This window comes from Sinocyclocheilus rhinocerous, unplaced genomic scaffold (genome assembly GCF_001515625.1).
Source record: "Sinocyclocheilus rhinocerous isolate Xijiao unplaced genomic scaffold, SAMN03320098_v1.1 scaffold1063, whole genome shotgun sequence".
Taxonomy (NCBI): Eukaryota; Metazoa; Chordata; class Actinopteri; order Cypriniformes; family Cyprinidae; genus Sinocyclocheilus; species Sinocyclocheilus rhinocerous.
The window spans coordinates 707846-720057 of record NW_015625586.1 but is presented as its reverse complement, the minus strand read 5'-3'; the positions used below and the strand labels follow the sequence as shown (position 1 = coordinate 720057).

Genomic DNA, 12212 nt, shown 5'->3' with positions numbered 1-12212 from the left:
CAAACATTTTGTAGCTGTGTAAAATGATTCGTCATGGTCGAAACGTCCTAGTGTTCCTGCTGAATGTATCAGATTCTACTGTAAACATTACGGTATAAAAACATGACTGTTTGTATCATCGTTTTGTCTCAAACTGCTAAAACACAATACTAAATTAATGGTCTGCTTTCTGTTTGCCTTGAAGGATCTGGCCGAGCATAGCTGTGAGGAAGAGGGGAGGGCATGTTGGCGAGCGTTACGATATTGGCTTCCTCACACTCACACACACACACACGCAAGCAGCCAATCAGAGGCGGCTCAGATCCCTCTCAACACTACTGCATTCCCTACATCTCGCCATCTCTGGGGTATCTTTTCATCTGAAGCTACTGCCCCCCTCCTCTCCTCCCATATCTCCTTCTCTCTCCATCCCTCCATCTGTGTGAAACAAAAGACTGCGGCAAGGTCTCGATCCCTCCCACTTTCTCCTCACCTCTCCCTCCTTCTCTATCTGTAGGATTCTCTGATACATCATCTCTTGCTTATGTGTGATAACCTCATCCTAATATCTGTACATTGTGAGAGAGAGAAAGAGAGAGAGAGGCTCCTGTGCCGTTTTTCCACATCGTTTCAATCCTTTGAGACAAAATCATCATGTCTAATCAAAAATGAAGAGCCCATGTTTAAACGCTGGGTGCAGCTCATCCTTTTATCAAAGGAAAAAAGAAAGCCTAGATGAAAGTGTGTCTAGAGCAGCTCTTAAGGTAATTGGACTCATCTGTGAATGGATGCCAACTCGGAAGCCATCTGCTGTTTTATATAATCGATTACATTTTAATCTGAGCTTGTCTTTATGGATTCACACTTCTGAACAGGGATACTAAAATCAGCTTGTGCATAAAAAATACTTCTAATCTTTGTCGAGAACCAAATCCCCTCCAATTCCCTCTCATTCTTTTCCTCCCTCACATCCTCAAGGGGTGCATGACAAATGAAATGAGATCATATGTGTGGTCTCCTTACTGACATAATCTCAAACGATGAGTCCTTTGTTGAAAAAAAACAAACAAACAAACATGCATGCCTTGCTCGTGATTCCAGGCATTCGAAGAGCTGAAGCGTCCATGTTGTTTTTGATAGTTCTGGCACGATAGAAGATAAATGTAACATCCAGCTTCAGAGTCTTCAGATAGAGTACAAAACAACTGAAAAAGCATTCAGGAGCATTCAGATGTAGAGAGATGAAGAAGAAAATGGTCATCATGGATTGGTTGTTGTCTTGAGTGTCGTGACGGCCATCAGGTCTTAAGTATTACTGAAAGAGAAGAAGAGGTGTTGAAAGAATGAAGCAAAGTGAATTTCAAACAAAACACCTACTTCAAAAATGATACACATATAAACATTTCAATATAAAAAAAAAGTTGCACAATTTCTTTGCACAAAAGCATTTTTGTCTACAACAGACACAAGAAGAGACACAACAAACAATATTGCTTTACAACAAAGCCAGCTTGTGATGTTTCTGTTCTTTAGCATTGTGTATTTTTTCAAACCATTCAAACGTTTGGGGCCAGTAGGTTTTTTTGTTGTTGTAATAAATTAATGCTTTTATTCAGAAAGGATTAATTACATTGATCAAAAGTGACAGCAAATACATTTAGAGTGTTACAAAAAGATTTATATTCCAAATAAATGCTGTCCTGTTGAACTTTCTGTTCATTACAAAATCTTGAAAAGACACGGTTTCCACAATAATATTAATCAGCTCAACTGTTTTCAGTTACATTGATAATAGTAAGAAATGTTTCTTGAGCAGCAAATCAGCATATTAGAATGATTCCTGAAGGATCATGAGACACTGAACACTGGAGTAATGATGCTGAAAATTCAGCTTGCCATGTTAAAATATATCAAACTAGAAAAGAGTTATTTTAAATTGTAATAATATTTTACATTACTACTATTTTTCACTATATTTTTGATCAAATAAATGCAGCCTTGTATAAGAGTATAAGAGACTTCTTTCAGAAACATTAAAAAATGTTACCGACCCAAACTTTTAAATGGTGCATGTCACATTCCAGATCCTGAACTGACAAAAAATTCAATCTTAATCTAACCTTTAAAATACAATATGTGATCCTGGAGCACAAAACTTTGTATCTTGGCCAAATATTGTCCTATCCTAACAAACCATACATCAATGGAAAGCTTATTTATTCAATTTCGAAAAAATTTACTCTTATGACGGGTTTTGTGGTCCAGGGTCAGATGTCAGACATATAAACAGGTTACCTGTGAAAATCACTACTTATACAAACTATAAAACAACAAACTTAGATCCATTAGATACAGGCCAAAGATCAATCTCACCTGTAATCAGATCTCATTCACATCCTGACTGTGAGCTAAAGCTTCAGCTTGACATTGATCCAAATCACAAAGTCAGCTCTAAACTTGCATTCAGTTTCACATGCTCTGGCCTCATGGGAAAGATACTCACCACCCCAGTTGATGACGATAGTAATAATAATGATGACAATCCCACCCACCAATGACACGATGGACAGGATTTTTGCATTCTGGCCAAGACGACGCGCACCATCCACATTGCCCTGCTGCAGACTGTTTCGAGACTGAGAGCAGGAAGAGAAGTTGAATGAAAAGGAGGAAAACAAATAATTCCATTATCACCAGAAGGAATTATGCCAAATACAGTTTCTTGGCTAGCAAAAAATGTTTCAATTGAACCTCCAAAGGCAAAGAAGTTTCTTTCGTACACTGCGTAGCATAATTCTTGCATACACGAGTGAAATCGCAGTCCCTCCTTACTCAACAGAAACTGTATCCAGCAATCCCACCCCCTGAACACACAAGCACACACCATGACTGAGAAGGTCAAGCCGACGATGTTAATGGGCCAGACAGGGCAGAGGCAGGCCAGAATCGCCCATATGAGATAATCGTTGGGTTTGGGTCCGTCTCCGACATCAGTGGCTGCGCTGGGCTGTCGGGTGAGTGACGGTCGAGGTGACCCGGCGTGACTCACTGACCCGGAGCGGCTGCTCAGCCTGGCTCGCCCGTTTGCGTGCTCATGGTTGGGCTTGGCGTGCTGCTGACGAGGAGGAGAAGCAGCGCTCGGAGACCTTTCGATAGGACCAGGGCAAACACCATTACCTGTAGTGATGCGAAAGAGAGAAACACGCCTAGAAGCCTGCATTTCAGAGTGTCTGTTTTTAAAAGAAGCAATTCTTTTGTTTGTTTCTAAACTAAAGGCACCGATATCTCCTGCTCAGTTTTTACTGGCAGAGGGGAACTGCATCTGACTCATCTACTTGTTGAGAAAAACAGACAAGAAAAGAGAGTGGGGGATGGTACAAAAGCTGAGAAGAAAAGGGAGTGAAAGCAGAGCGAGGTTGTAAATCATTTTATATCAGTCTGGCTCCTGGTCTAAGATTAACACTCAAAGAATCTGAGAAAAAAAATGAATGCTGAGAGATCATTTTTCTCATAAGGACAGAAGGAGCAGCTTGTACATCACTGTGGGACTAAGGTGATTATTAAAGACACCGTGCCTTGACAAGTGCTGTTTTCTTTCCTTTGTTAATGCACTGTCATTCAAAAGTTAGTATGATTTATTAAAAAGAAATGAATGCTTTTGTTCAGTAAGGATGCACTGAATTATTAAAAGTTGACAGTAAAGAGATCATTTATAAAATTAACAAAAACTGGTTATGCTGCAGTTCTTTATAACTTTCTATGCATCAATGAAATTTGGGGGAAAAAATGTATCATGGTTTCCACAAAAGTATTAACTGTGTTCAACATTGATAATGATAAGAAATATTTCTTAAGCAAATCAGCATATTAGACTGATTTCTGAAGGATCATGTGACACTGGAGACTGAAGTAATGATGCTGAAATCACAGAAATAAATGATATTTTCAGATATATTAAAACAGTTATTAATAGTTATTAACAGTTATTAAATTGTAGTAATATATCACAATATTAATGTTTTACTGTATTTTTGATCAAATAAATGCAGCACTGTTAGACTTAAGAGACTTCTTTCAAAAACATTTTTAAAAAATCTTACCCCAAAATTTTGAACAGTACTGTAAGTTTCCTATTGAAACAGGAAGTGGGGGGTGTCATTTCAAAGGGCTACTAGATTTGCTACTTACCGGTAATATTGCTAGTCAGAGGCAAGTGATATTAGGGGAAGTGCTGACTAAAATATATATATATGCCTGTGAGTGCAAGATAATGTCACGAGTCTCATAAATTTGAATCTACTAAATGTTAAGCTTTTAGGTATACACTAGCATACAGATGACCTTGAAGCTAGCAGACATGGACTTAAAGCCACAAAACTCTAATTTTGATGCCATGGGGTCTGATGACAGGTAATGACAGGTGATATGAGCAGGTCCTGATCTACTACCTGAAATGTACAATTTTAATGAATTCATATTGAAAAATATTCTATAAACTTTAATAAACAAACGATACAAAATGCATGACTAAAATTATTTTTAAATAGTTATTTACTTGTTTCCATATTCTCGTCGATGACTGTCAGGTGATCTCTGGGTGGGGCATCCTGAGAGGGTTATTTACTTGTTCCCATATTCTCGTCGATGACTGTCAGGTGATCTCTGGGTGGGGCATCCTGAGAGGGGGCGGGGTCTCCAGCGGGGGTAGGTGTTGTGGTGGGGGGTGGATCTTGTTGCTCGGTCTTGACTGGCTGTGAGGTGTTGGCGGTGAGGTCCGACTCTATATCTGGTTGCTGACTGGTCTCTTGCTCTGATTTTTGCTCTGATTGTTGCTGTTGCTGTTCTTCCTCCACTGCACCAGGGGCAGCAGTGGGAATGCTGGCCTCAGCGTTCACATCCATTCCCAAGATGTTTATGACAACTGATGTGTGGCAAAATCAAGCTTATATGTCCGAATAAATTTAGGGTTTCTGATTCGTTGAGAACTGTTGGGTAAAAAACAATAAAAATATTTAAGACGTTATATAAATTGTTTTTCAGAAACATTCAGAAATATTGAAAAATCCTACTGACCCCAATTTACATCTTAAAATTACATTCTGGAAAATTTACTACACAGTTAAGCTTTACACATGTTAAAATTTACTGTTTTTTTTTTTTCAGAAACATTCAGAAATATTGAAAAATCCTACTGACCCCAAGTTACATCTTAAAATTACATTCTGGAAAATTTACTACACAGTTAAGCTTTACACATGTTAAAATGAACATTTAAATGTTAAACAAATTACTGGAACTACTCTTCTTACTACCACTTGAGTTTTTTTTCTTAAAACCTAACTTGTACCCTTTATCTACGTGTTTAAAGGTGAAGTAATTTTTACATTAAATAGAACTGAAGAAAATTTGTCTGTTTTCAAACCAGCTTCCCAAAACACTACCCCTGGCTACCTCTTGTTTAAAAAAACAGATAGTCATGCCCCAAATTTTTAACAAACATTTTGGTATGTTTATCTGTTCTTTACTCCATAATTTACCAAGGTATGGTCAATCATTTTGTCAAGTGAACTGTAACCAAGAGGGGCTGCTTTTTTTCAACATGTCAGTCTGCACCTGTCCACCTGCTTACATTTAATCTCCCTCAGAGCAGGAATCTGTCCTGAGACCCTGCAGGGACAAAAACAAAACATAAAGACCACAGCCTTGTTTGTGTGCGATCCTCATCCGCCTCATCATACAGATCTGAAAGATGACAGATTGTTGTGGGAGAGCTGCAGCCATCAAAACTGGACTGCCTAAAACTACACAACATGTTGTAGCTATGTAAGGTCTTTAAAACTAGCTTTGTCACACCCAAGAAACACCTGTGAAAAACACCTATTCAAATGCAAAATGAAACCAACAAAAGACCCTAATCATATTCATCATATTCAGATAGAAACAAAGTAATTACATAAAGTACACGCTGTACTTAAAAGTCCACATGAGCCTTAGATATAGCCTATACTCCAACGTCTGTGAGAAAACAAAGAGCATCAGAAGACACACCCATATCTGCAACAATAAAACATTTTATTATTTATAACAATATATACTAACTGAACACTGCCTCGTGCGCCATGTTGCTTTTAACATAACCCTCAAATCAATTGAATAATCAATCAATCTCACATCAATGACTTTTCCCTTTCACCTGTCTCACTCTTTGAAATTCAAAGAGGTACCAGTCTAGAGATAAGCACACAACAGACACACACGGGTTCAGTGAGAATGGTCATAGAGCACACCGAGAGCAGCGCATGCACACATATACATACAGAAAACAGCAGTAAGAAAAGTGACACACCCACAGCACCCGAGCCACGATTGATGCACTGATGCGAGAACCAAAATGATCGTAATAAACCAGGAGCATGCATGCAGATCGAAAGTGAACTCACCTTAATCTAATGCAAAATGACTGCAAAAATAATTAGGATCTTTCTCATTTTGAATTTAAATAAACAGTTGCACATCGACGTTCAGGTGGTGCCACAAGAATTAAGACGAAAATAAAGCCTTGCTTTATCCTACCATATACTAGTGTGTATCAGTGTAAAAACGTGGGGTGATCTGTCGGCATATGATCCACTGCGTTTATGACTCGGTTCTCCCTCACTGCGTGAACCTGTGCGCGTGCTCCACTCTGTGGCGTGTGCGTGTTTGTCTTTTTTTGGTGGTTTACTCGTAGAGAGAGAGCTCTGGACAGTGCTGCCAACTTATTTTCAGGAGACGTTGCTAAAGGATGTTTGATTTGTTGCTAAAAGTTGCTAAATGATGTTGTGATGTTACATAATCACAACGCAAAATTGTCACTGCATCAAATCTTAGCAAAAATATATTTTATATGTTAATTTAGATTTGTTCATAAAATAATATATGGATAATATAATATTAAAATATAAATAACTATTTCATATACAAAACAAGTTGCCAAATAAATTTAAAAAATAGCTCAATTTGTTGCTAGGTGCTTTTGGAAGAAAAAGTTGCTAGGGTAGTCTGAAAAGTTTCTAAATTTAGCAACACTGGCTCTCTGCATAGTGTTAGGAATTTTGATTCAGTAACTTGAATGTAAGATTCAATGACAAACTAGCTTACAAAACGTTATTAACAAAAACGAATAAGATGAGGCATGGCATAGGCCTACACGCTGTATTAGGCTATAATGACTAATAAATCACAGAACATTTAGCAAACACTGAGGAATAAAAAATAAAGAAAAAAGAGAGAGCCTCCATAGCATAATGTGAGGTAAACAGCAAAGATAAGCTTTTCAAAATGAAAACAAAAGAAAAAGAAAAGTAAAACTAAACTTGCTGCTGGTGACAGTGCTTGCATGTTTTTTCCCCCCACAAGAATACGAACATGTTCACCTTCTCTGGTTTAAGAAGCAGTCTTTTACTTGACTTAAGCGTGAAAACCATCAATATTCGCGTCATTTTTGCTGAGCGCACCTTCTGCAATTAATAGTAAATAAACCCGAAGACTCGAGAGATGAACTAATCAATTCTCTTTCCGGCACAGACTGCATTGGTTAAGCTTATGGGGCTGTCACGTGATGAACGAACGACTCGGAAAAACCCGAAGACTCGAAACAGGTGAACTACTTGACTAATTCCAGTACAGAACCTATAGGATGTTGCGCATGCGCGACTGAACGAATCACTCCCCGAGACGACTCGTTCCTCCCGAGTCACATTAAAGATTCGTTCAAAATGAACGAATCGTTCAAGAACGACCCAACACTAATAACATTTTTTCTCGCTGTAGTATTGTTGCTGCCGCCATGTCCTGAAGGTGCTGTGTGTTTTGTTGTGAAAGCGAAACTACTTTGTTTGGCCTTCCAAAAGTACTGGTCGCTGAGGAAATACATCAACTTCATGCTGTGGATCGCCGAATCGGCTTTCACCGTGGACGAAGCAGAGTCCAGCACGGGGTCGTCACATGTGGTTGCCGCAAGCCCGCCGGACACTCCTTCGTCGAATCCGCCAGCCGCGCCGTTCTCAAGCCCTCAGGCCTCTGCTCACTCTAGCCCGCTGTGTGTGACGCTGTGTGTTTCGTTGTGAAAGCGAAACTACTTTGTTTGGCCTTCCAAAAGAAGACACGACTAGAACTCAGTGGTTAAGTTGTATTTACAACACTGTTCCAGAACAGGTCAACCCAAATAGAAGAATGCTTGCAATGTCGCCACCTGCAGGCGTAACTATGTAGCTACAAAGACTTGTAGTATCAAAACGTCCATAAAACTGTAAAATCTTACCACAGTTGACAGACGCCCACAAGGTCATCCATCCCATGTATTTAAACCCGCTGAAGTGTTCTGAGCTGAACTAGATTTGATGACTAGTTCATGAACAAATTCATTGCATGTCACGTGACAAATGAACTACTTCCAAGTGGTGAAGTAATTTATTTTATTTTTTTTTCTAATTTGGGATTTGATAAATATTTCGCAAAGACTGAACGCGTATGGGTAATCTGTCTAAAATGTAACATTTTCAATAGAAGCTTAACGAGAGATTAAAATGAATAAAAAACACTATATGGCAGCGCCAACATGTAGACAAATATCTAAATCACAAGCATTCACAACCCGCATTTAACAACAAATGTTTATGTTAATATTTCTTTTTTCTTGGGCTTCACTTCTGTCTGCCTTTCTGTTTTGTGCCCATCACAGACACACCTAGACAAAACGAGAACTAGACCTCGGACACACTGGCACACACACACCTTTGTTTCTGTGAATTGTGGGGACTTTCCATAGACTTCTATTACTTTTATACTGACCAAACGAAATTTTCTATCCCCTAACCCTAAACCTACCCCTTACAGAAAACCTGTTTGCATTGTAACACTTAAAGATAAACATCATTTACTATTTTTAATCATTTCTTTCCCTCGTGGGGACTGCAGGCCGCTCCCCACCATGTCAAAAATTTCAGGTTTTACTATCCTTGTGGGGACATTTGGTCACACACACATTTTGAGTACTCTGATTGGATGTCCAGCCCCAGGACATCGTTTATGTTGTTGTATGAATCTGTGGTATAAATATGATCCATCTTCCTTAATGAACTTGAGACTGTTATGGTAGTGCACTGGCTCTCTGTGTCTGCTTGATCATTCTCCCGGGATCCCACTCCCTGTGGCTGCTCTACACCACAGGGCTTGACTCACAGTTGATGACTGATAGCATCGAAACTATAAATAGTCTAAACTAAAATTTGATCTAATTTTATGAAATGAAATAAATGAAGAGCGCTGATGAGCAATGCAAAATATTTTATTTGATATGTGAGGTATTATTGGACACTAAATGTTGTTTTATTGCTGTAAAAAGCAAAGCACAGTAAAACATTCTAGAAAGCTCTTTTGGTTGAACTGAATTATTTAAGGCACATTTCAGCATGACACTTGAACACAAAGTAAAGTCTATAAGATGTATACGTGTTAGTAAAGAAAAAACATATCATATTACATATTACAATGAACTTAGCGCTAGTTCAACTAAGACAGCAAAGGTACTGCTAATGCTACACTTACATGGCTTTATTGTAATAAATGAAAAATGAAAACAATAACAGAGTGCAGCATCACAGTTTTTATTCATGCATATTAAGTGGTATAAGGCCTCTTAACCTCTGTCTCTCCTATTTTTTATTTATTCATCCTGTCCTTTGCCCTGCAGAGCCCCCAGAAGGCCATTGGCAGTAGTAAAGAGATTAATAGGAGAGGAGCCATCTGTAATAAGAGTAGACTTCAGACCCAAAGACTGCAGGAGCTTCACCTGGAAGAAAACATGGTACATGTTTTATTAGGTTATTTATCCCACTGACAAAATATTAAAACGACAGAATCTACATCCATCCATAAAACATTTGTGATGCAAAGCAACTACAGAAAGAGATTAATTTGCTATCCCAATGCTGACTTACCTGTAGTTCAGGCCCAGCTCGGGCCATTTCCTTCAGGGTTTCTGTGCCCAGGCTCTCGATCAACTCCTTGAAGCGCAGGCTCTCAATCTCTGCCAGTTTCTGCTGCTTCTGTACCTCCAGTTGGTCCATCTCCTTCTTGTAATTCAGCTCCTGCTCACGCGCCTTACACAGACGGGCCAGCTCAGCGTCCTGACTCACAGAGGAGAGGAAAATGGTCAAAATCTAACGGTAAGAATAGAAAAAGATGAGAACTAGCATAGTCTGGATGACATACGGCCTCGATTTTCTGAGCCTCTGCTTTGAGTTTGGCCTCTTCGACCGCTGCCTCTCCCTGTATACGAGCCGCCTCGGCTCTAGATTGTGCCTCAGCCTTCGCCGCTCCTGTACTCTCCACTGCAGCACTGGGAAACACACACACTGATTATTGACCGTGAAAACGTTAAATGTGCAGACAAACATTAGCATAGCATTAGCCCGCAGTGAACTCACCTCTGAGCCTCCAGCTCAAGCAGCTCCTTCCTGGCTTTCTCTGCCTCTGCCTGGTCTGTGATCTTCTGCCTCTCCAGGCGACCCCGAGCCTCCTGCTCCAGACGCTCTGCCTCGTGTCTGAAAGAAGGGAAATTAATGTAAATAGGCATGACAGACAAATACATAGGAAAAATAGGGAAAGCTGGTTGAATAACAGAAGTTTGAGTCTTTTTTAAAGGTACACTATGTAATTTTTGGCACTAGCAGTTAATAAATGAAACTCCCTGTGTCTTGCAAAAAAAAACATTGTAAGTTACATAGTGTACCTTTGAAGAAAACATCAGAGGAAACCATTTTTTTTATGTAAATTGAGAGATTCAGAGAGACTAAGAATTAGGTGAAGGAAAAAAAAATACCCATCAAGCTTTTCACTATGGCTGATACTTGCATGGGATTGCTGCATTTCACCCCCTAGTGACAGTCACACAGAACTTTCAAATTCTTTATGAAGGAACAGTAACTCTCCCCTTATGCGCCAGTGTAAAATGAATAAATAATGAATTTATAAATATATATCCACACAAAATCAATGTCCGTCAATACATCTAAAAAAAAAAAACAGTTGTTTTCTAGGGCTAATTAATATAAATAATTAAGTCAAGTCAAAATGTATTTCTATAGCACATTTAAAAGCAACAGAATTGCCCCAAATTGATATATATATATATATATATATATATATATAATACATATACTGTATGTATGTAAAATAGGTATAAATATGTATATAAAATACAAACACATTAAATGATGATTAATGATTAATGATGATGCTAACTCCTACACACTGCACTCCGTCTTATCACATCTGGACACAAAAGACTCATGTGTCAGAATGCTGTTCATTGACTTTAGCTCAGCATTCAATACAATTATTCCACAGCAACATTCAATACAATCATCCCACAGCAACTAGTGAGTAAACTCTCTCTACTGGGTCTCAACACGCCACTCTGCAACTGGATTCTAGACTTCCTGACAGAGAGATCACAGTCAGTGCGCATGGGTGGCAGAACATCAGGCACCATCACATTAAGCACAGGTGCCCCCCAAGGCTGTGTTCTCAGTCCACTGCTGTTCACGCTGCTCACCCACGACTGCACAGCCAAGTCAGAATCCAACCTCGTTGTCAAGTTTGCTGATGACACGACCGTAGTGGGCCTCATCAGCAACGATAGCGAAACACCATACAGAGAGGAGGTGGAACAACTGGTGAGCTGGTGCCACAGCAACAATCTGTCTCCCAATGTGGACAAGACGAAAGAGATCGTTGTGGATTTCCGGAGAAGTTCAACTGATCATCCTCCCGTGTTCATCAGTGGCTCTGTTGTAGAGAGAGTCAGGTGCATCAAGTTTCTTGCTGTGCACATTTCTGACGACCTCACCTGGTCCATCAACACCAACTCCACTGTGAAGAAGGTGCAACAACGTCTTCACTTCCTGCGGAAGCTGAAGAGAGCCAGTGTCCCACCACCCATCCTCACCACCTTATACAGAGGAACTGTGGAGAGCGTCCTGGCCAGCTGCATCTCTGTGTGGTTCGGAAACTGCAAAACAGCAGAACGCAAGACCCTCCAGCGCATAGTGAGGACAGCTGAGAGGATCATAGGGGTCTCCCTCCCCTCGATCCAGGACATCTATCAGGCACGCTGTGTACGCAGAGCCTCTGCCATTGTAAAAGATTCATCTCACCCCTACTACCATCTGTTTGACCCTCTGCCATCA

General features: G+C 39.7%; 2 protein-coding genes across 3 annotated transcripts in view; both read right to left on the bottom strand.

Annotated features, from left to right (window-relative positions):
* Positions 1 to 2249: 2249 nt before the first annotated feature.
* Positions 2250 to 6661, bottom strand: LOC107754527 (tumor suppressor candidate 5 homolog). The gene is made up of 4 exons (XM_016571007.1): positions 6420 to 6661; positions 4604 to 4964; positions 2864 to 3156; positions 2250 to 2615 (listed from the first exon to the last, which is right to left on the bottom strand). Exons 2-4 carry the CDS (start codon positions 4878 to 4880, stop codon positions 2388 to 2390), a joined length of 798 nt encoding a protein of 265 aa, XP_016426493.1. The 5' UTR covers positions 4881 to 4964; positions 6420 to 6661; the 3' UTR covers positions 2250 to 2387.
* Positions 6662 to 9296: 2635 nt separating this feature from the next.
* LOC107754510 (major vault protein-like) overlaps positions 9297 to 12212 on the bottom strand; it is an 18815-nt gene continuing 15899 nt past the window's right edge. For both annotated transcript variants that reach the window (XM_016570990.1, XM_016570996.1), the window contains exons 14-17: positions 10449 to 10565; positions 10234 to 10360; positions 9960 to 10148; positions 9297 to 9811 (exon numbers count right to left, since the gene is read on the bottom strand). In XM_016570990.1, coding sequence (XP_016426476.1) covers positions 9686 to 9811; positions 9960 to 10148; positions 10234 to 10360; positions 10449 to 10565 — 559 coding nt within the window. In that variant the 3' untranslated portion in view covers positions 9297 to 9685. The remainder of the gene's footprint in view (positions 9812 to 9959; positions 10149 to 10233; positions 10361 to 10448; positions 10566 to 12212) is intronic.